The sequence below is a fragment of the Dipodomys spectabilis genome, unplaced genomic scaffold (genome assembly GCF_019054845.1).
Source record: "Dipodomys spectabilis isolate Male_0828 unplaced genomic scaffold, ASM1905484v1 ptg000081l, whole genome shotgun sequence".
NCBI classification, from domain to species: Eukaryota; Metazoa; Chordata; class Mammalia; order Rodentia; family Heteromyidae; genus Dipodomys; species Dipodomys spectabilis.
The window spans coordinates 23,877,788-23,900,181 of NW_024870758.1; the positions used below are offsets into that span (position 1 = coordinate 23,877,788).

A 22,394-nucleotide genomic window follows, 5' to 3' on the forward strand; every position below is an offset into this window, starting at 1 on the left:
AATTTATAAAGTTAAACTAGTCTTGGTTCATGTACAAACACAAATGAACAGCGACATTCCTATTTACTGATGTCTGCCAACTGGTGTGCTGTTTAAAGTTACAAAAGTCCAGTAGGTGTAATTTAAGATGCAGAGTATGAAAATAAGAGAAGGTTAATTTGGTAATTGTATTTATTTTAAAGTTAAATATATTAATAACAATTAATTTTAGTTTTATATAATTAATTTTAATTAATTTTTAGTTTAAATACATTTGGTCCCTCAAAGGGGTATTGCTAAAATTTGTCTGTAAAACAAGAACATATTTCATATTCTCTCATCAAGCAAATTCAAAATTCCCATTATAGTCAATGGCAGTTTTGCATCTACAGTGATGGGAGAACATGGGCCATAATTGTCTAACTATATTGTGATCCAAACTTTCCTTGTGACATCAGTAATATTCAGTTTTAGACAGCAGCCTTCTTTAAGGCTTATGTAATTTAGTGAAAAATCCTAGAGACATATCATACTTCTTTATAGACAGACAAGCAGATGTATGCAATGCACTGTGCTGTAAAGCCATGCAGCAGTATGTAATATGACAGCAGCCAGTGCTAGACTTTATGCATTGCTATGACAACCATATCACAACCAAATCACAATGCGGTGTTAGATGTACAAAGATAAACATACCCATACCATATCTAGTCTATGCCTCTCCAACTCCTGGTAGAAAGAGTTGGCACAATATTATGAAACAGAAATCACAGAGTCATAAAACCAATTTTAACCCCCCCAAAAGATACCATATACCAAGCAAGGCAATAAACTGTAAGATGAAGGAAAAACTTAAGCAGGAATTTCATCAGAAAATATAAAGAAAACTTTTTAAAGATTATTCCCCAACTAGTTTTAAGCAAAATGATCAAGTACAACCATGGTATAACTAACTTCATACAGACCTGATGCTTCAGAAGGACAGCTTGTTGTCTTCTCATTTCTTTCTCCTTAAAGATAAGAAACTTTTAATATATGATTTTTAGGGAATATTTAGAACATACTCCTAAGTATTAAAAGGTTCCTTTTCCTGAGATGTTTGTAGTCTCTATTAGGTTGATCCACACAAAACTGGCACTATTCAATCGATTTTTTTTAACTTGTAAAATGTCAAGTGAATTTGTTGTAGTTCTACCTAATACTTAATATAAAACCTGTATGATATAGTAGCAAAGATCTCTCTTTAGTAGATAATTTAACCTATGAGCCACTCACTAAATTAATATTCATTAAGCTAACTAGGCTGTTGAAGCATACCAGATACAAATCACATATGAACTTTTAAATTTATTTTAGTTTCATTTGAATAAAATTATAATTGTAAATAATTTGATGCTTTATGCTGTAACTCAAAATCCAGCTGATTAGGACTCTTTTGTATTCTGAATGTAAACTATCAAATATACTCTATAGTTAACAGCATCTATTTAATTTTTATATGAAAAATAAAAGACTGGGGATTATATTAAGATTTTTATATTGACCTATGGATCATGACACAGTCCCAAGGGGATGGGGCTTAATGTAAAAAATTCTAGGATATTATCATTTACTATCTTCATAAAGTATAGATGAAATTAAAAATAAAGGTGGGCATAAAATGTGTTGTTTGGAATAAGAGAGTTTATGCCTGAGTGCAGCATCTCCAGCACTGCCCTGCCCTGCCTTCATCCACAGTAGAAGGTAAGGGCATACGGGGGAGTGATGGAACATCTTTTTTACACTTCATGGCATAAAATCAAAATCAAAACACTTAACCTTATAATAATCAGCAATGGCTAATTTCATTAGCTAAATAACAGTTGATAGGGTTTTTGTATGCATTTTTCTTTCAGTTAATTAATTTACATTTTGAAACTGTATAACCAAATGCTGGGATGATATTAACCATCATACCTGGTCTACACTTTTTCCTTTTAATACATAAAACAGTTGTTGGACATTAACAAAGGGAGAGTAATAAGGGGAGAATCAGATTTTAGACACAGTTTGAAACATAAACATAAACGACAAACAAAATAGTTTGGGCAAGGGTCATTCTAATCAAGCAAAAATTATATACAGGTATTATGCAATAATTCACATTTTTAACTTGATATCTCGTATTTACAGAGCACAAAGTATTACATAAAACCTGTATAATAAAAAAATGAAAAATATACGTACAGTATAACATACAAATAAAAGCACACATTTACACAAGTTGAATCTGCTAAATATATTTTTAAATAGTTACTGTAAGGAAAGCTACTTTATTCACACAATTGATGCTATATAACATAGTTTTTATTTTTTTTAAATAAAAACTCTGATTCTCATCTAAACTAACCTTTATTCGTTTCTCGGCTTCCAATAATTTGGCATTTGCCGCTTCTTCCTTCTTTTTCTTTTTAGCCTGTGCATGCAAAACAGGTCTCAAAGTCATGCAACAGCACCACTACAACTTGCAAATAATCTCAAGACTTGAAATGAAGCTACATGCCTTACAAGGTACAAAACAGTATGTGACATATATACAGACATGTACAGATTTCCCCCAGGTAATATATTTAACATAAAGTCATTTTATTTCTACTTTAAAGCAGTATACAAATGTCCTAAATTCAAGGAATAACTTTTCTTTTAAAGTGTTAAAAATAGGAAATAATTGAGTATACTGTTTTAGTTTCAACTTTAATCACAGAAAAAAATGAACATTATTTATTGCCTTTTATCCTGACCATAAAAATAAAAATGTAATCTCTGTAAAATAAAAGACAGGATTGAGCTTAACATTTTAAATATACAGTTTAAAATCAGTTATACATTTATAAAAATGTACATTTCTACTTTATTTTAAACTTCTTTTAATACTTGACAATTTAGATAAAGACATTCATGATTTGGATGTAATTATTAAATGAAACATTAAATCTGATTTTCTTCATCTTTCTATTTGTGGCTGCTTCATTCTTTATTTTAGTAGAATGGACATGTATGATTTTTTTGAAGTATATTTTGGCCATTAAGTCTATGTTAACATCACTCACCATCTAGTACCTTTATAACGGTCTAGTAGTATTTTTTAATTTAGTTTAAGACAGGAAAACTTTATTTGAAAGTTTGCAAATTTATTTGAAATAAGTAAGGAAGGAAAAAAATAGAAGGAAAAAAAACCATAACAGGAAACCATGACTATCTGAGGGCTTCAGGGAATAGGTATTTTATAAAGCAGACATTTCCTGAATAATTGAGGGGTCTAAAAATTTTAAACATTAAAACTTTAATTTTACTATTTTAGATGGAAATAATCTGGAGACATATGCCTGTTTAAATGCAGAATACTAAACATAATTTGGCCTTTTTTGATGACTCAGGGAAAAATTATTGTGAATACCAGTTGTTACACTGAATAATTTGATAGAGTTATGCCTTTGAACTCCTAAGGTGTTGAAAATTGCTTCCTATTCAACTAAAAGATTACAGACTCTTGCTAGGTATTGCATTTCTGTATATGCTAGCTGGAAGATTTCCCTATTTTCTGGTCTCTCTTCATGGTTACTTTGCTATTGCCAACATATGCCTTGTATCCCTAATTTTAGTCAGGTTGTGGGGAAAAAAGGGATGCTGGAAATCAGAAAACATAACTATTAAACATGTATTTGCATTAAATTTTAATTTTACTTTTGGAATATTTACTTTTATAAACACATTTTCTAAGTTAAAAGAAAATGGCTGACTGTAAGTCCTGTAAGAATAAGATTTTTAACATATGAGCTGTTATGACAACTGTACTGGCTGCTCAAAAGTTCTCATTCTATTTTTTCTGTTATCTCATTTCCTGGCATTTTACTGCTAGTATTAGAAGAGCTTGGTAAACAAGATTCAAAGAAAATGTTAGTTTAACAAGAATTTCTGATGGATATATTAATGTTATTTACACATTTAGAAAATCTTGTATTATTTTAATTATATTAAATTTATGAATTCTACCTCTAGAATTTGCTGAGCTCGAAGTTCTTTTTCCATTCTGATTTGCTGTATCCTTTTAATTTTTTCCTGTAGGAAAAATATCATTTTACATAATAAAATAAATATCTAGAAAATTAATTGAAATCAAAGAATTTAAAATATAAGCACAAAATTATCCAATGTCATCCAGGCTGAATCCCAAATTTAATTACTTATTTTAAGGCCATTTTTACTTTCATATCTTAGATTTATAGGATTTTATAAAATTTCTCATAATGCATAAAAGGTAAGTGCTAAACTAATATACAGAAGCCAGATTAAGGAAGTGGTGCTGTGGCTCAAGAGGTAGAGTGCTCGCCTTGAGCTGAAGAGCACAGGGACAGGGCCCAAGCCCATGACCGACCCTCCCCCCCCCACACACAAAAAAAAACCCAGATTAAATCACAGTTGATTAAATTTATGTATCTTGAAAAAAATTAGAACTATTAGCAGTCACAAAAAAAATCAAAATAAATAAAGGACAGATAGTAGAAAAAAGTGTCTCCAGAGTCAGAAAACATAAAGGTAATTCTGGGTTGCGGATATGTTAAATAATATAACTTTCCTTTCCCCTTCAGCTTCCCTGTCCCCTCCCCATCCTCCTTCCCTTTCCTTCCTTTCTTTCTTTCTTTTTTGGTGCTGGTCCTGGGGCTTGAACTCAGGGCCTGGATGCTGACTCTGAGAGTCTTTTTGTTCAAGGATAGAGATCTACCATTTGGGCCACTTTTAGCTTTTTGGTGATTAATTGGAGATAAGTATCAAGGATTTTCCTCTGGGCTGGCTTCAAATCATGATCCCCAGAGCTCAGCCGCCTAGATACCTAGGAGCCACCAGAGCCTGGCTTCATACAAGCTTTTCTTATATGCCATCTACCGAAAAATAATATGCAATATTTTCAGATGGATTAATTTCAATTAATAATCCAAAGAATTATTTACCTGGTATAACTGATACATACAATATCTAAATTTAATCAACTAGCTTTTGGTTGTTTGCTGTAATTTAGTAGTCACCTAAATTTAGATGTTAAATAGTTACTTTTTAAAGTCCAAAATTGACATTGATGAAAATGAATTCATAATTCTTATAAAGAAGCCCTGAAATTTCCTAATTCAAACTGTATTTTCCCTAAGATTTCCAGAGCCGTGTTTGATTCATATTTCAAGCATTTATTTGGAACTTGAGAGCTAAGAAAATATATTCCTGATCTAATATTTCTGCTCTTGACCTTTAAAAGATTTAAATGTAGTATATCCTCAAATCAGCAAAAGTCATTCATTGTTCTCTTAAGTTTGGATACAGGCAGAAAATCTTTGGGTTAAACTAATCTGGGCTTAGGTACTCTCAAACTATCAAAATGTAAGTTTACTGGTATCTGCCCTAGGCCTGGAAATTGCATATTTAGCAAAGCCTTTTATTCTATATATAACTAAAAGGTAGGGCATAAAATTAAGGCTTCCTGTTCAAAAAAGAAAAATTCGGTAGCCTATGGCTTATTTTTCAAACTTATTACATATTGTCACATAGATTTACTTCTCAGGAATGAAACATACTCATTTCTGGGAGTCACTGAAAAATTTAAATCAATTTCCTCCTTCTAGGAGGCATTCAGCTTTAAAGTAAAACATTGTCCATAAAGTGTACGTCTAAAATACAAAACAGATGTATTTAGGCTGTTTAGGATTTAGGTACTACAGATACTATAGGTACCCATAGAATATGATATTTTTGGGAATGGCAGATTGATTCACTATGCTAAATCTACAGACTTTGTATTGCCTTACTGTTTTTTTAATTCCTTAAAAAATTATCCAAATAGGGAACAGTTTTTACTTTTAGGGAATTTTTTTTTTTTACCGATTTCTCTTTGACTTCCGTTTTAGTTAAAAGAATATCTATTTTCTGATCCTAATCATATTCTGGTCCTGATCATGGCAGTGACAAGTGAATTTCTTGCCACTTGCATTTCTCATATCACTTCTTAAAACAATTTTTGTTGAAACTAAGACATTGACAAAAACATCATTAAGCTTCTTTTCGACCATACTTTATTTTAATATGAAGTTACAGGATTAGAAGACATAAGTGGGACTATCTAAATCTCTCTTCTCATTAAAAAAAATCTGAATCTCTTCATGAATGGGCAGAGAGAGAAAAAAAGGCAGGTCTGATGGAAGGAAGTCTTGAAGATTATCTAAATTTTGGTGGGCCTCCAAATCTTACCCATCCATTATCACTGTCTAAGGATTTGGAGTTGCTAGCATGACCATAGATAGTGGTCCAACTCAAAAAGTATAAAAGTTAAATAGGGACTGCCATTTTGAATCTTTACTCCCAATTCCTTCATTAGGATAGAAAAATGTTTCTTTCTCTAATTCTCTCTCCTTTAATCCTATTATACTGAAATTGACCCTTGTTAAAACTTAAGAGCTGGCTTCTAGTGGCTCACATGCTTGAGATAAATCCGAGAATCAAAGTTCAGTTCAGAGTCTGTCTAGACAAATCTCAAAACTCTTATTTCCAATTAACTGGCAAAAAGCTGGAAAATGGAAGTGCGGCTCAGGTGGTAGAATGCTGGACTGGTAGAGTGCTGGACAAGAGTAAAAAAAAGGCAAGTGAAAAAGCACAAGGCCCTAAGTTCAAGCCTCAGTATTAGGGGAAAAAATAAATAATGAAGGAAAGAAGTGAAATTGTAACTAATGGAAAACTTCAACTTTCTAAATAAGGCACAAAATATCTGTGTGAAAAATAATTAAATTAAATTGAGGCTGGGGTATGTCTCAAGTTGTAGAAAGGCAAGCAGAAGGTTCTGGGTTCATTGCCAAGTGCCACACATGCAACATAAATAAATAAGTAAAACATATATCATAATGAAAATAACATACATGAATAAGCAGATCCTTTAAAATAAACCAATGTTTTAGAAGTCAGGTCCAATGACAGCATACCTGTTGTTTCATAATCTTGATTTGTTCTTTTTGCTTTCTTTTCTCCTCGGCAGCCATTATTGCTATGACAAGAAACCAACACATACATGATATCAGATCAGCAATAAAAAAAGAGGAGTTTCTTATGAATTTTCCAACTCTTATTTTTCAAACTTATATCACTTAAATCACTTACCTTGTTGTTTTTTAGCTTCTTTGGCAACCCGAGCCTGTTCTTGTTTTTGAAGTTTTCTCAAAAGTTTTATTTGTGCTGCTTGCCTGGCTATTTCTGAAAAACACAAAATTTCAAAGAATATTACCAACAACTTTACAATAACTGTGTGAAACTGGCACTGTATCATCACAAAAGATATAATACTTAAGAAAGTTGTCTAAGTAAGAGAGTAGTAGTACAAAGTGTCATATTTATTTCCCCTAGAAATGGCTAAATTAAGTGGGTATGATGGCTCATGCCTGTAATACCAGCAACTTGACCTTGTCTCCAAAAGAAATAAAAGCAAATTGCCAAAGTATTTATTCAAATATGATCAAGAGGAGCTATACAGAGGCACATCTAAACACATTTTCACATCTCAAGAAACCTTCATTAAGAAGAAAAGTAACCACGAAAAACTAAGAATATTTTAAACAGAATTTTTGTTTTAATCATGTGTATGTGCATGTACGTGCATGAGAGAGACAAACATTGACAGCGAGAAAGAGACAGAGAGACAGTGGGATTTGAACTCAAAGCTTTAGCCTGCTAGAGAGGCTTTCTATTCCTGAGCCATTGTGTCCAGCCCTACCTTCAATTTTAAAATAAAAAGGAAAAAGATAACAAGAACAAAATCAAAACGACATGCAAAAAGAGAAAGATCTTAAAATAAAACAAAGCCCTACTGCCCAACCTATATTTCAAACATATTTAATCACTCGGGAAATTCTTGATTCCAGTGATATTTTCAGTTATGAGGAAGAGAACTAAATTTCCCAAAGTAAAAAGAATGCAGAATGTCAAATGAGTTTTAGGGGTAATACAGCTCTCATAATTTTCTAAGACAAATATATGAACCTGAAGATAGAAAGACTTAATAGTCCACATTCTTCCTTTACTCTTCCTACTGTCAGTCACTTCCAATGGGAAGACAAATTGTTCTATCCCTTGATTTTGCATTCAGCCATATAATCTTCTATAGTTAAGATATTAGCAACAGTAACAAAAAGCTTGATAATGTATGTGTACTCTTCAACCTGCCCTTTTGCCTTGCCCCGTACTAAAGGGCACACTTAGGCTAGGCTGCTAGAGATTGAGATACATGCACTCACGTGACCTCATATATTTGCACAAGCCCAGGCAAGATAAGTAAAGCTGCCTGGTGACTCAGCAGCTGAATGCATCCACACAGATGGGAAGTGCTTAAGCCACACATCACTGAGGCTTGCTATCATTCATTACCCAGCATTACTGTGAGAATGTGTATACTTGATACAGAAACCAGGTAATACTACTGCTTTTCTCTGCTGGCAGTCTTGGTCTGAATACTTCTAACTGTAAAAGTGGAGAACTATACTATCATTCAAGAAATAATTTCAGAGAGTACCACTTTACAGTAGGCAGTATTTTAAACTTTATAGGTGATGAAGAGCTTATAAACTATATCCTTTGAAAATGAGTGTATATTTCAACCACTTATTGAATGCAGGCACAATTGTATTAAATTGACATGATCTTACCTTTCACAACAACTTTATAAAATAACAACGTTATGTCCAATGTACAAGTAAAATACATAGAGCTCATGGAAGTTTAAAAGCAAAGCCACAATATATTCCCAGATCTTCCTGACACCCTTATCTATAGGCTACCACTCTAAAAATCCTTAACCAATATTTTAATCTCTGAGTATTAGCTAAAAATTTAAGAAGTGAACTTGGATACAAGGGTAATTTTTTATCCAGAAGATTTTTTTTTTAAGTAGCCCAAGCTGACTGTGAACTCATAATTATCTTGCCTCTATCTTTCAAGTGTTGGGATTAAAGGCAGGCAACACCAGGCTTACCAAAAGGGCCTAATTTTACCTGGTAAATTGAATGTGTTCATGAAAAATAAAATGAAAGCTGATGCTATAGTGTATTTCCAACTTCAAATGATTTTCCATTTACAGAGATCATGCATATCATCAAAATCTTCTTGGTTAAACAACTAAATCTATATACTAAATAGTTTAAATAATGAAAAACTATAAAGTGGCATACAGATTCAGCAATTATACCTGAAGAATATCATTCGCATCTAAAACAATGTCAGATATTCACTTGACTCTTAGAAGCCAAAAGTTTTCTCTAGACTTTGCTAAAAAGGATTCACTCTTTTTTAAAATGTGAAGATATGTTAAATGATTAGAACAAGCATTCCTAAAAATATGACCTAAGTATGATCTTTTTCACCAAGTCAAATTGTTAATCTAATAGAAGCCTGGCATTTAATAAAGAAATTCTATGTTACATAGAGGTATATTTGGCAGTATGAGTTTACTGCTCAATTTCACATGTCATACAAATATATAGTAATTTTTATTTTTAAACCATGTGAATTGGAAAACATTAAAAAGTTCGATTCATATGTTTTAGACTTTAGCAAGAAGCATACACTTTTGACTTTTAAAAATTAATACACCTTAAATTTTACACTTTGACCAATTAAGAAATCAAATCTGATATACAATCTTGAGCTGAGAAGAATGCATTATGGATGTAGCAAAGTTCACCTGGGCTCCTAGGAACAAACTACTCCCAGCATCTCTCATTTATTTAGTTTGTAGTTGCTGAATATGTCAGTTGACTTTTCAAATATTAATTTGAGAAACATCTTATGGCTTAAGAAATTCCTTGTCTGCTCTAATTTCATAGAAGTGTTTTAGATATAACTCATTCATCAGTTATAAAATCAGAATCAGCAGTACTTTCCCTTCTTAAAAGTATTTCATAAAATGGTGAACTGCATGCATTTCATGGCATTTCCAGCACTATGACACAGGAAATGGACATAGGATATGGACAGATGCTATTTGATGTTTTGGAAATGTTGAGATCTTAACACTATTGATCATTTAACAAGCAGGTTTATTTATACAGATCAAAAACCTTTATCATATCTAAACCTTGGTGGATGTTTCAATTGAGATCTTCTTAGAAATTAGAGCCCTCACTTAACAGTACTTGGGTATATACTCAAAGCACCCACTTATCTCATTCTGAACCATTTTTCAAATACAGAATTTCAGTGTAGTTGAGTCTAGTAGGATAACAGATAACAGAAACATCTAGAACCTTTGAAATAGTCCCTTAACCATTAGAAATATTTTTTTTAGAAATAAAAGTTGTAAGAGTAATTCATCCTTGTTTTCTTTCCTCTGTAAGAAAAAAAGCATGCAAACAATACTGATAAACTTGTACATATGAATGCTAATTATTAATTGCTAAACATTTACTCTTTTCTGTTGTTTATTTAAAGTGAACAGAGCTTATTTAAAAGTTAAACTGAAAGTGAAAGACAATAAACAAGAAATAGCAGACTCCCCAAGCAAGGGCTGGGGACTTCCCAGCCAGGGGAGAAATCCTTGGCTTCTTTGTCTGATGTCCCTAGTTTTCAACATTTACTCTTTATATGTATGTTGAGAAAGAACACATGTAAGGTGAAAGGTAACAAAATAGCAAGGTTAACCCATTAAAACTAGAGAGACTTAGATTTGAAAGCTAGAGGAAGAGGAAAACATTGAGTAAAGTAGATAATTAATTTTGTTACAATAAAAATGTAGTTAAATTTGCAAATATAGACTTGCCAGTTTGGATACTATATAATGGTCATTTATTTTATGAAAACAATGTTTTTAAACTTATCCATGCTTATTAACATAACCACTTTTTTTACCTTGACTAACAATCATTTAGGGGAGATTGAATTATTATAAGAAACTAAATAAAGCAACATAAAAAATGATAAAAGTCAGGCAACAGTGGCATAAGCTTGTAATTAACCACTAATTAACTACTGGAAGTGGTTCAAACACTAGCCTTGAGCAAAAAAGCTCAGGGACAGTACCCAGGCCCAGAGTTCAAATCCCAAAACAGACACGAAGGAAGGAAGGAAGGAAGGAAGGAAGGAAAGAAGGAAGGAAGGGAGGGAGGGAAGGAGGGAGGGAGGGAGGGAGGGAGGGAGGGAGGGAGGGAGGCAGGAAAGCAGGAAGGCAGGGAGGAAGGAGAGAAAGACATAAAGGCAGAAAATACTTGGAAAACATGAGCTTACATGCTAGGCAGTTAACTAACATGCTATTGGTTAAAGTATTAATTGGTGCAATATTTTTGAAGATTATATTTGCCTGCTACATACTGAAATTGGAAATGGAAATGATACATGCAGTATATGCATCATATGTACTTAGCTACATGTAATCCATGTGTATTGCACAATACTTTTGCAGTAGCAAAGATTCATAAATAGCTTAAAAGGTTATCAAAAAGATATAATTGTTGAGGTACAGTAAAGCTATACACAGGATTAGTAACTGCCCCATTGAGGAGTAAGAATGAGGTATTTTTCACTTAAAAATGTTCTGATTACATGTTATCATTGTATATAAATTAATACTTTTTTCCATTTGCAAAGGGGTAAACATACTATATTAACTATGAAAGGTCTTACCTATATGGATTTGATTTAGAATCTAATAAAGTATTCTCTAAATAATTAAAAGACATCAATAAAAAAGTTTTATGAGATTTTTTTTCTATTAGTTGTAAAATAGAAACAAAGCAGAATTAAGCCCTGGTGGCTCAAACCTATATAATCCTAGCTACTAAAAAGGCTAGATCCGAGCATTGTAATTAGAAGCCAACCTAGGCATATAAATCCCTGAAATTCTTATCTCCAATTAAGCAGCAAAAAGCTAGAACTATGAATAAGACTGTGAGGCCTGAGTTCAAGCCCAAATATGGAACAAAAACAAAATTATGAATAAAATCAAAGCAGTAACAAAGAATTCAATATTATGATGGTATTTACATGAATAGAAATATTTCAGGCATTTCTTCCAGAAAAAATTTACAAAGCAAACAAAAAACTGTCAAAAATTCCCTTAGTCTTTTAGGCCACTTCCTCATTACATACCTTTACTTTAAATCATAACATATCTACACATATATATGCTTGCAAATGTAAGACATCTAACATAGGCGATATATTCAAATAGCCTTCTGACACACTAGTAATTCAAAGTGCATAGCAGAACTATTTTTATTTTCCATAGCCTCTGTGCCACACAGAGGTACTTCATGATAATATATATATATATATATATATATATATATATATATATATATATATATATACAATTCTGAATTATACATACATTTCAGATTATTGTGAACACTTTGAGCTTGATAAATGATAAGGTCACTTTCTATAACCTTAAAGTACTTTTTGATATAAATTGATTGGTTGAACATTCTGAAAATGTTTATATATCCAGACATTAGGAGAACCCAAACTAAAAGACTGGGGTTACTTACCAGTAATTGGAGTTCTCTGACTGAAAATTTACTCCAGAGATCCACATATTTTGTAGTTATTCCCATGTACCACCTCAAGGAATCGGGAGCTGTTAAAAGGAGAATTTCCAGAAGGTTGGCACGACCTTAAGGCATGTGCCAAGTGCTGGTTGATTCCCTTTCTGTGCAAGACTTACCAGCTTAACACCCACCTTTGTAATTCTCACCCCACAGGGTAGGATGTATTTGTAAGTATGGCTCTTGATAGATTACCTAATCAAAGAACTCCAGTTACCAGTGGGACTCCTTATTTTATTCTACTTCCTCATTTATTCAACACAAATAAATACTTTTTAGAAACTGAGAGCAGTGTCCAGATTACAAGTATCAAATACATTATATATTTCTTACCTTGAGCTTGCAGTTTTCTTAGTAATTTGGCATCTGTGTTATCCAGGAATTCAGCATTGCCAACATTTGGAGGTCGACCCTTCCGACGTTTCATCCTGGATTCCTCTCTTGCTCTCTGTCTATCTGGATTTGGTGGTCTTCCCCTGCGGCCTTCCATTGCCCTGATACGAGGAATGACATCCTCTTCTTTCAAAAGACACCACTGCATTCCCTTTATTGATATTTAAGAAAAATAGCATATTACAAACAGAATTAAAAATGAGAGATCAGTATGTGAGAATATTCTTGGTAAAATCAGGTTGAAATTTGTAAAGCTTAAAATTTATAAAGCTGACAGAAACTTTGGAGATTTTACTTTTTCAGTTTAGATTTGTTACTCATAGTCTTTGGCATATCTTTAGCATTCTTAAGTAGCTTAAACTTTAATTAATTAAATGTATACAGAGAGATCTATCCATATCAAAAGTATATTGACCAAATAGTAGGTAAATATTTGAAAATATTAGTTATATGCTGACCACTTAGGGATTTTCTTAGAGATTATCAATACAACCAAACGTTAGGCTATCCAAATAAGATACGCATGTTCCTCTTTACAGAAATGTTATAGTTAATAAATAAAAACAGATTATCAGCATTTTGTAACGCCTAACAAATTAATGGATTCAAACAGAATTTGAAAGAGATTTCTATAAGCAAAATGAGAAATGAGGAAACCAATGCTAGCCTCTTAATGGAAGCCCACAGTATCACCTATAAAGTTGAATTTCCTCTACCTCCCATCAAATTAAATGTAATCAAGCCACAAGATTTAATTTCCTTCAAAGGAAAAGCAGGGTGAGAATATCTGTTAACGGTACCAGTGAAAGCCAGGAAGCTGACATCTGAGGATCATAGTTCAAAGCCAGCCTGGACAGAAGGTTCAAAGGCTCTTATCATTAACCACCAATAAGCCAGAAGAGCTGTGACTCAAGGGGAAGAATGCTAGCCTTGAGTAAAATAAGCTCAGGGATAGCTCCAAGGCGCTGAGTTCAAGCCTTAGAGTGGCACACACAAAAAAAATAATTGATTAATAGAAAAGGTAAACGTGCTGTATGAGGTTGCTGCCAGTGAATTGCGGGGCACTGTTTTATTTTTTTTGTTTTGTTTTATTTTTTTTGAATAAGAAGTACTCTTTAAAATAACAATAAAAAGTAAATATATACCAGTAACATAGTCGTATAGGATTGCCATTAAGTATCACATACTATATACAACTGAATGTGTTGTTTCATGATGATCTATGATGTTACTATGGCTACAAGGCCACTAGATGATGGGGAATTTTCAGCTCCATAATAATCTTCCGAACCACTGTCAGAAGGATGGTCCATAGATGATGGAAACTTTGTATGTAAGGTAATACTAAAGCTGAATATGAGTAGATGCTGTATCTGTTCTATTTTGCAGTTTTACTACATTATATACTTTAATTTCACAACATTGATATGATATGATTTATTGATATGATAGTATTTACTACAATTGAAAGAATCCAGTCCAGGTCCTGAATTCCAGAGTAAGCAAAAGCAATGAAGATAAATGATCCAAAACCTCAAATCAAAAATTATAATCTATACCACATGCTTTTGTTATAGATGCTCTTATTCTTAGCTGATGTTGCTAAAATATTGTTACACTGGATAAGTGACATCCATTTATCTTTGAAAGCACAGACATCATATCAATGAAAGACAATGTTAAAATATTAATATGTAGAGTCCATATTTGCTGATTGCTAATATTATTATCTATTCTTCTTTCAGTAAACTTTCTGCTAAAATAATTGTCAAAATGAATTCTGAAGGAAGGAAAAATATCCTTAGAGTTTCAATGAATAGGATCAATTTTTATATCAAATGGTTTTTTTTGTGTGTATATGTGCCTGTCCTGGCATTTGAACTCAGATTCTAAGTGCTATCCCTGAGCAATTTTGCTCAAGGCTATTGCTCTACCACTTGAGACACAGGTCCATTTCCAGCTTTTGGGGGTGGTTAATTGGAGATAAAAGTCTCACAGACTTTCATGCCTGGGTTTGCTTTGAGCATAATTCTCTGTTTTCAGCCTCTTGAATAACTAGGATTACAAGGGTGAACCACCAGCACCCAGCTTCAAATGCATTTTTAAGCCAAGAACAACTTAGTCATTAGAACGATTTTATGTTAGGAAAATTTATTCACTAGCAAACAAAGCTTTTAACTTAGCTGTTCATTTTTTCTATTATGCTATTAGGCACCAACACAGCATCTATCACAAAAATTGACAAATATAAAAAATGACATTTTAACAGAGTTGAAACTCAAATTCTCTAAACAAATATGCATTCAGTTTTTAAAGTATCATATTAATACATAAATCAATTTTTAGCCAAGATTTAAAAGCTTTCAAATCCAGATATAATTTTTACATAGTTATGTTTTTATTCAGCTAGGAACATATACTTGTGTCAAAAAAAAACATTAGAGTGACATTGTTATTTACATTTTGCCTTTGGCCTTTAGAAAGTAAATACTTTCTTAAGGGGATTGCATCTAATTGGATTAGATATACTATCTTCTAACTCTTGGGTTTTAGAAAATGAAAAAAGGAAGGTTAGGAAAATCTGAAGCTTATATTAAAACTTCAATTCATTGAGCAGACAAAATAACTGAGCTAAGAACAAATAATTCTTTTTTTCTTTTATTAAATTTTATTTTATTATAAAGATGCTGTACAGAGGGGTTACAATTACATGAGTAAGGTAATGAGTATATTTCTTGTCAGATTGGTACCCCCCTCCTTTGTTTTTTTCCTACTATCTCTTCTCTACCCTACCTCCCCCTGATAATTTTTCAGTAAACATTTTCTGAGAAAGAAAATATTTATATCACTTGGTTCATGTATGACTACCTTTTTTGAATCAAAAATTATACCAAGAGTTAACTTATTACATGAGTTTAATAAATTAGCTTATTACATGGGTTTAATTAATCTCTGGAACAGGGGGAAATGTTTACTACTTCCTTACCCTTAATTTCTAAGACTTGAGACAGTAAATGTTCAGTGGAATAATTTTCCTTGATGTAGATTTAAAAGATATGGATAGGGAGTGAAGGTTTGGCTGAAGTGGTAGAGCACTAGCCTTGAACAAAATGTCAACCAACAACAGGAGGCCCTGAATTCAAGCCCCAGTACTAGCACATATGCACCACTAGTACCAGTACCAACACCAGCACCACCAACAAAACCAAATAAACATAATGGAGATGATAAAGTATTAAGTTTGTTATATTATTATAATACTTCTCCCAGGACTTACTAATTTATATCCTGTATGTTTTAATTCATAATATTAAAATAGTAATCAAAGTTAAAAAAGAAGAGATAAATGAAAGTACATAGTAAGTCTGTAACAGATTATTTTAGAATTAATAATTTTTTTCTGGCAGTTCTAAGCTTAAACACAGCACTGTGATTGATTGTTAAGCAAGTGTCTAGCAATCTACTGCTAAGCCACACTTTCAGCATTATGTTATTGCAAATTTCCACTATTTAAATATTTGCTGGAAACCTATTATGTAAAGTTGAGCTAAAGAGAAGCCCTTCCTTAAAAGGAACAGTGTGTGTGTGTGTGTGTGTGTGTGTGTGTGTGTGTGTGTGTGCGTGCGTGTGTGTGTGTGAAATTACAATTGAATCTGGGACTTTAATTCTTGCTTAGTTTATTTGCTCCAGGCTGGCACTCTAACACTTGAACCTTGGCTCCACTTCTGACTTTTTGCTATGTAATTGGAATAAAAAGGATTTTTTGCTTGAGTTGACATCAAATCTCAATTCTTATATCTCAAACTCCTGAGGGGGTAGGATAATATGTGAAGCTACACCACCTGGCTAGGAACATTTTAAAAAATTGTGTGTGTGTGTGTGTGTGTGTGTGTGTGTGTGTGTGTGCATGTGTGTGTGCATGTGTGTGTGTGTGTGTGTGTGTGTGTGTCCTGGGCTTGAACTCGGGGCCTGGGCACTGTCCTTGAGCTTCTGCTCAAGGCTAGCACTATTTCCAGCCTGTTCTGAGTAGTTTATTGGTGATAAGAGTCTCAAGGAAATTCCTGGCTAGGCTGGCTGACCCTCACACCTCAGCCTCCTTAATAGCTAGGATTACAGGTCTGAGCCACCCTAACTTAGGAACAACATTTTAAACTATGATCTCAAGCTAAAGCTATTATAATGCAGGTGACTCAAGAACAACCCTATGAGTAGCTATGAATTGAAGAAAGAATTTACAAATTAGGATAGGAAGTTGTCTTGATCATATAAAAATTATGAGGGGCTGGGCTGGGAAAGTGGCTCAGTGGTAGAGTGCTTGCCTTGCATGCATGAGGTCCTGGGTTCTACTCCTCAGCACCACATAAGCAGAAAAAGCCAGAAGTGGCGCTGTGGCTCAAGTGGAAGAGCACTAGCCTTGAGCTGAAGAGCTGAGGGACAGTGCCCAGGCCCAGAGTTAAGACCCCATGACTGGCAAAAAAAGAAAAGAAAAGAAAAATGAAGGCCTGAATTAGGGGTTGGAGTCTGGAGGTAGAACAATTATAGATGGAAAGAAAAGTCTTTTAGACCTCCTTCAGTCTCTTTAGAAAGGAAACACACTAGAATTAAAGACTGACTGGATGTAAAAGAGAAAAGTCTGAATACAGGGTATTAAAAGTTGTCCTGGGGGACTGAAGTTAGCTTAGTGGTAGAATGCTTGCCTTGTGTGCATGAGGCCCTGGGTTCGATTCCTCAGTACCACATAAGCAGAAAAAGCCGGAAGTGGTGCTATGGCTCAAGTAGTAGAGCACTAGCCTTGAGCTGAAGAGCTGAGAGGCAGTGCCCAGGCCCAGAGTTCAGGCCCCATGACCGACCAAAAAAAAGAATGGATATTACAAAACTTGTTACATATACATTTTGTTTTCAGGTTAGAGAATTAAATAGGCTTCAGTTTTCTAAGTACTACCAAATGCTGAATTATCCTGCTTAGAAATCCTAGGGTTGGAGCCAAAAATATAAAATTTTCTGCAGAATTTCATATGTGAAATCAAACCAACATTGAAGTTCCACTTCACCCCAGTCATAATGGCTATTATGAAGAAAACTAACAATAACATATGCTAGTGGGTTGTGACCAAAAAAGAATGCTACTACATATGCTGTTGGTGGAATATAAACTAGCTCAACCACATTGGAAAGCTGTATGGAAGTTCCTCAAAACAACTAAAAAATAGGGTTTCCCTATGAGACAGCAATACCACTCCTGAGCATTTATCTAACTGACCACAAACCAGGCCACACTAAAGCCACAAGCACAACCATACTCATTGCAGCTTTGTTTACCATAGCCAAAATATGGAACCAACCCAGATGCTCCTCAGTGCATGACTGAATCAAGAAAATGGGGTATATATAGCCAATGAAATTCTATACTTCCATCAGAAAGAATGATATTGCCCCATTCATGTGAAATGGAAAGGCTTGGGAAAAAATTACATTAAGTGAAGTAAGCTAAACCCAAAGAAACATAGGTTGCATGGCTTCCCTCATTTGCAGTAATTAGAGTGTGCCTATAAACCTACAACTAAACATAATGGATTTTAAAAGACAAAATTACCCTTGGACATGATAAAGAGTATTCTCAACATTCATACAGTGAGACCAAAGGAAGATATTCTTAGAAGATCCCAAGGCCTCAATACTTATATGCATATGATCATATAAAATGATTTTTATTGAAATGAATTCCAAGAAATAAAACATTAGGTCTGTTTGTTATTTTACATTTTCCCCCCTTATGTGGCTTTTTCCTGTACTTTTTGGCTTGTATATAAATTTATCTGTTTTGCAGAGGGTAAGGGGAGAGCAAAGAAATGGTAGGACAAAGGGTGAACAAATGCAGCAGTGATATTCATGAAACAATATATTGAAAATGAACTATACAACTTGCAGGGGAGGGGGAGTCAGGAGGGGAAATATTGGGAGAAAAACGAGAAAAGAGGTGACATTGTTCAAAAAGAAATATACTCATCTGACTTATGTAACTTTAACTCCTCTGTACATCACTCTGAAAAAAAAATTTTTAAAGACCGAAAAAAAGAATTTGACATACTGGACTTTAAAGGATGATTAAAATAAATTTGAGAAGGAACAATTTTTTTGGGCTTCCTTATACCTATTTCATGATATTTTGTAGTATTATTTCCATTTTAATTTACTTAATGCTTCAAGAAGCAAGTAGTAAATCTTGATATATACATTTTAATTACTTCACAGATTCTTAGCCTACCTTATCAAATAGTTTATTAATACCATATACTTTTTTGAATAGCACTTTTTTTTAAACTGACAAAGCAAGGAGTTTAACAGAGAAAGAAAGAAGTGTAGGTTGTTCAGAGAAATGTTGAGCTCGAGTCCTTGAATAGTACTTTTAAAGATTTGAAGAGAGGAAGAAAAATTTTCTCTGCTGTCATCTAATTAAAATAGTCCAGAAAGGGGGTGGTTTGACACAATTATTTCCATACTGCATATTAAGCTTTCTAAGTCACTCACAGTAGGATGTCCCCTAAGACTCATGACTTTCAATAGTTTTTTAGCACCACACTTGGGCTTGTATAGTTGGCCTCCCAGCACAGGCCTTGCCTAGTCACAAATAACCTACCTGGTAAATCACTGACACAAGTTTCCAGATTTTTAGACTTCTGGTACTGATCTTTCATGTTCTCAGTGTCCATATGTGCCCCCAGCTATCTTGCACTAGGTGTGACAGTTAACAGCAGAGTTGAATTAGAACTCTGGTTGTTGATTGCCAATCTTTTGTTCTTAATTTAAAATTACTAGTATCACAATTATACCAGTGTTTGTGTATTGCCTAAGTTTCTATGAAGACTTCTCTTACTTTTTATTAACAAACCTAATTATAGGTGGGCCTCATCATTCCTAGTATTAACTTTACTAGACTACAAACTTCTTTAAACCAGTGATCATAAATTCTATTTTTTAGTACTATTCAGTTTCCATATGAACACTGGCTTTTCCTTAGATTTGGACTTTCAACTTCTTCAGTGAGAGGTATGCTCACAATTTCTTTAATGCAAAAATGCCATTTGGGAAATGTTATTTGTAGGAATTTTATTTGTGGGATGTAAACTATTTTGTTGTAAGTATGTATTGATTAAGTGACCTGAAAAAAGGGGTTTTCAAAGATCTACAGATATTTTACTTTGCTTACTGCATTATGTCACTGAAAAGAATACTTAAAATTACATGTGAAGTAAAAAGAGAAGACAATACTTTGAGTCAATTTTAACTTATTTCTTAAGTTTATCTTCTTGCTTTTCAGAACTGAGTTGAGTAGCCATTCAATAAATGCATCTGAACTTACTGGCTAAAAAAGTGAAATTAATGGTAATATTTACCTTCAAATCATTTTTATAATTCACAAAAATATATCCTATGATAGATAGCTATACATTTCAAAATAATCTTTATCATTAATGATTTACTGTGAAACCCTCCTATATTCCAAAAAATGTAATAATGTTAGTGTCACAGGAAACAAAAACCTGTTATCAATGCCTATCCAACTCAACTTTCATCTCACACAGTGTATTATCCTTAAATGAATGGTTTTATAGAAGATGGTAAAAAGTGCTTGATATGTAAACATAGTAGAGAATGATGATGGCTGATTTACAAATCACTTAGCATATTTGTGGAGAGAAATAACAAAACTAATAATAAATAGATTAAAGGTTATTTTTGGTATAAATACTATAAGCATAGATAGTTATTACTGCATGGCAATACTGCCTTTGTGCCTTACTTTATTTTATACCTTCAATATTTAGGCTGATAGAATTCACATCATAGTAAAACAGAAAAATATATAATCTTTGCAAATTTTAATAAAAATTATTACATAACTGTAAGATTTCTAATATACACTTTTAGACATAAATAAAACAATATATAGAAATATATGAATTTATGAATTAAAGCATGAAATTACTTACCTTTATGTTCTCTAAAAGTATCCTAAACTGAACACAGCTTACTAAGTTTTTCTCAGAATTGCTAATGTTTTCCCCTTATACTCTGCTGAAATATTGGCAGCCTATCATATCATGGCTTTAGTCATTCACTTTCTTGATTGGAATTGATTTTAGCAAGATTATATACATTTGAAAAACATTGATTATGTTTAATAAAAAGAGAATGAATGTCAAAAGAACAATCTGCTTTGTGTAATGAGGTTTATAGATTAAGTCTAATTATCATTAACACCAAACTAAAAATTCTTTATTTATTAAATAGCAATTAACTTCTCTCTCAGAATAAAATCTCTTGAATTTAAGGATATAATGATTCTTGGTGCATAAGTAAGAAGCTGATAACATGTTCCAAAGATTAAAAATAGGAATTTTAAAAATATTCTCTTCTAATATGTTTTCGGTCTGAAAAATAGATACAGTATGTGTGTGTATATATATATATATATATACAATATGTGAAGTAACACTAAATTTCACTAAAATTCTAAGAAACTAGTGACAAGTTTGGTCTAAAATGCAAACTTAAAAAAGAAATAGAGGGGTTGGGAAGGTGGCTCAGTGGTAGAGCGCTTGCCTTGCATGCATGAGGCCCTGGGTTCGATTCTTCAGCACCACATAAGCAAAAAAGAAAAAAGCCAGAAGTGGCCCTGTGGCTCAAGTGGTAGAGCGTTAGCCTTGAGCTGAAGAGCTGAGGGACAGCGCCCAGGCCCAGAGTTCAGGCCCCACGACCAGATCCCCCCCCAAAAAAAAGAAATAGAAAAAAGCCATAAAGCACCCCTACAAAGAAAAACCTCAGGTGGTGGTATTTTTAGAGCTACACAAAGAAAAAGTTTCTAGACATAATAGTCCTTACAAAGGACAATGATAGAAAATATGGTCTAGATGAAAGAACACTTTGTCAAAACCCTGAGCTCAAGTATATTAAAATTCCTTTAATTGTTAGAGCTCTCAAAAAATAAACATTTTCTAGGGTTGATAGACTTTTTTCTACTTCTTATCATTATAAAGTTTGAGGGTCAGATGGGATGGAAAATCCTGACTATTTACCTAGAAAAATATAGCTGCCAGTTTGTCTTATAAGCCAAAAGTTCAGTCAGAGCAATGATCAACTTCAGCTACTTAAGCACTTTATAGATGTTTTGTACGTATAGTCTCATTTTATCTTTGCCATAATCCCATGAGGTAGAAATATAGTTATTGTCTATGGGCACTGTTTTGTTTTTACTTGGAGTCACAAAAGTATTTCATGAATTAACAAGAATCTAGATTGTATAGCTCTGTAAGCCAGAAACTCCTTTAATGGACTGATAAAGGCAAAGGAACGTAAGCTTTTACAGATGAATGCAGTAAGGTGCTAAAGGAAAACATTAAAGAGAACATAAAGGAAATG

The 22,394-nt window shown here is 33.1% G+C and overlaps 1 protein-coding gene across 2 annotated transcripts in view; it reads right to left on the reverse strand.

Moving 5' to 3' along the window:
* Positions 1–22,394, reverse strand: part of Baz2b (bromodomain adjacent to zinc finger domain 2B) — a 297,821-nt gene that overhangs the window by 47,933 nt on the left and 227,494 nt on the right. The window contains exons 16-22 of one of the 2 annotated variants that reach the window (XM_042683418.1): positions 12,915–13,125; positions 7,153–7,245; positions 6,978–7,039; positions 4,012–4,077; positions 2,369–2,434; positions 945–989; positions 682–708 (exon numbers count right to left, since the gene is read on the reverse strand). In XM_042683418.1, the coding sequence (XP_042539352.1) occupies positions 682–708; positions 945–989; positions 2,369–2,434; positions 4,012–4,077; positions 6,978–7,039; positions 7,153–7,245; positions 12,915–13,125 (570 nt within the window). Of the gene's footprint in view, positions 1–675; positions 709–944; positions 990–2,368; positions 2,435–4,011; positions 4,078–6,977; positions 7,040–7,152; positions 7,246–12,914; positions 13,126–22,394 lie in introns of both variants that reach the window. The other variant, XM_042683416.1, reaches the window with a different exon arrangement.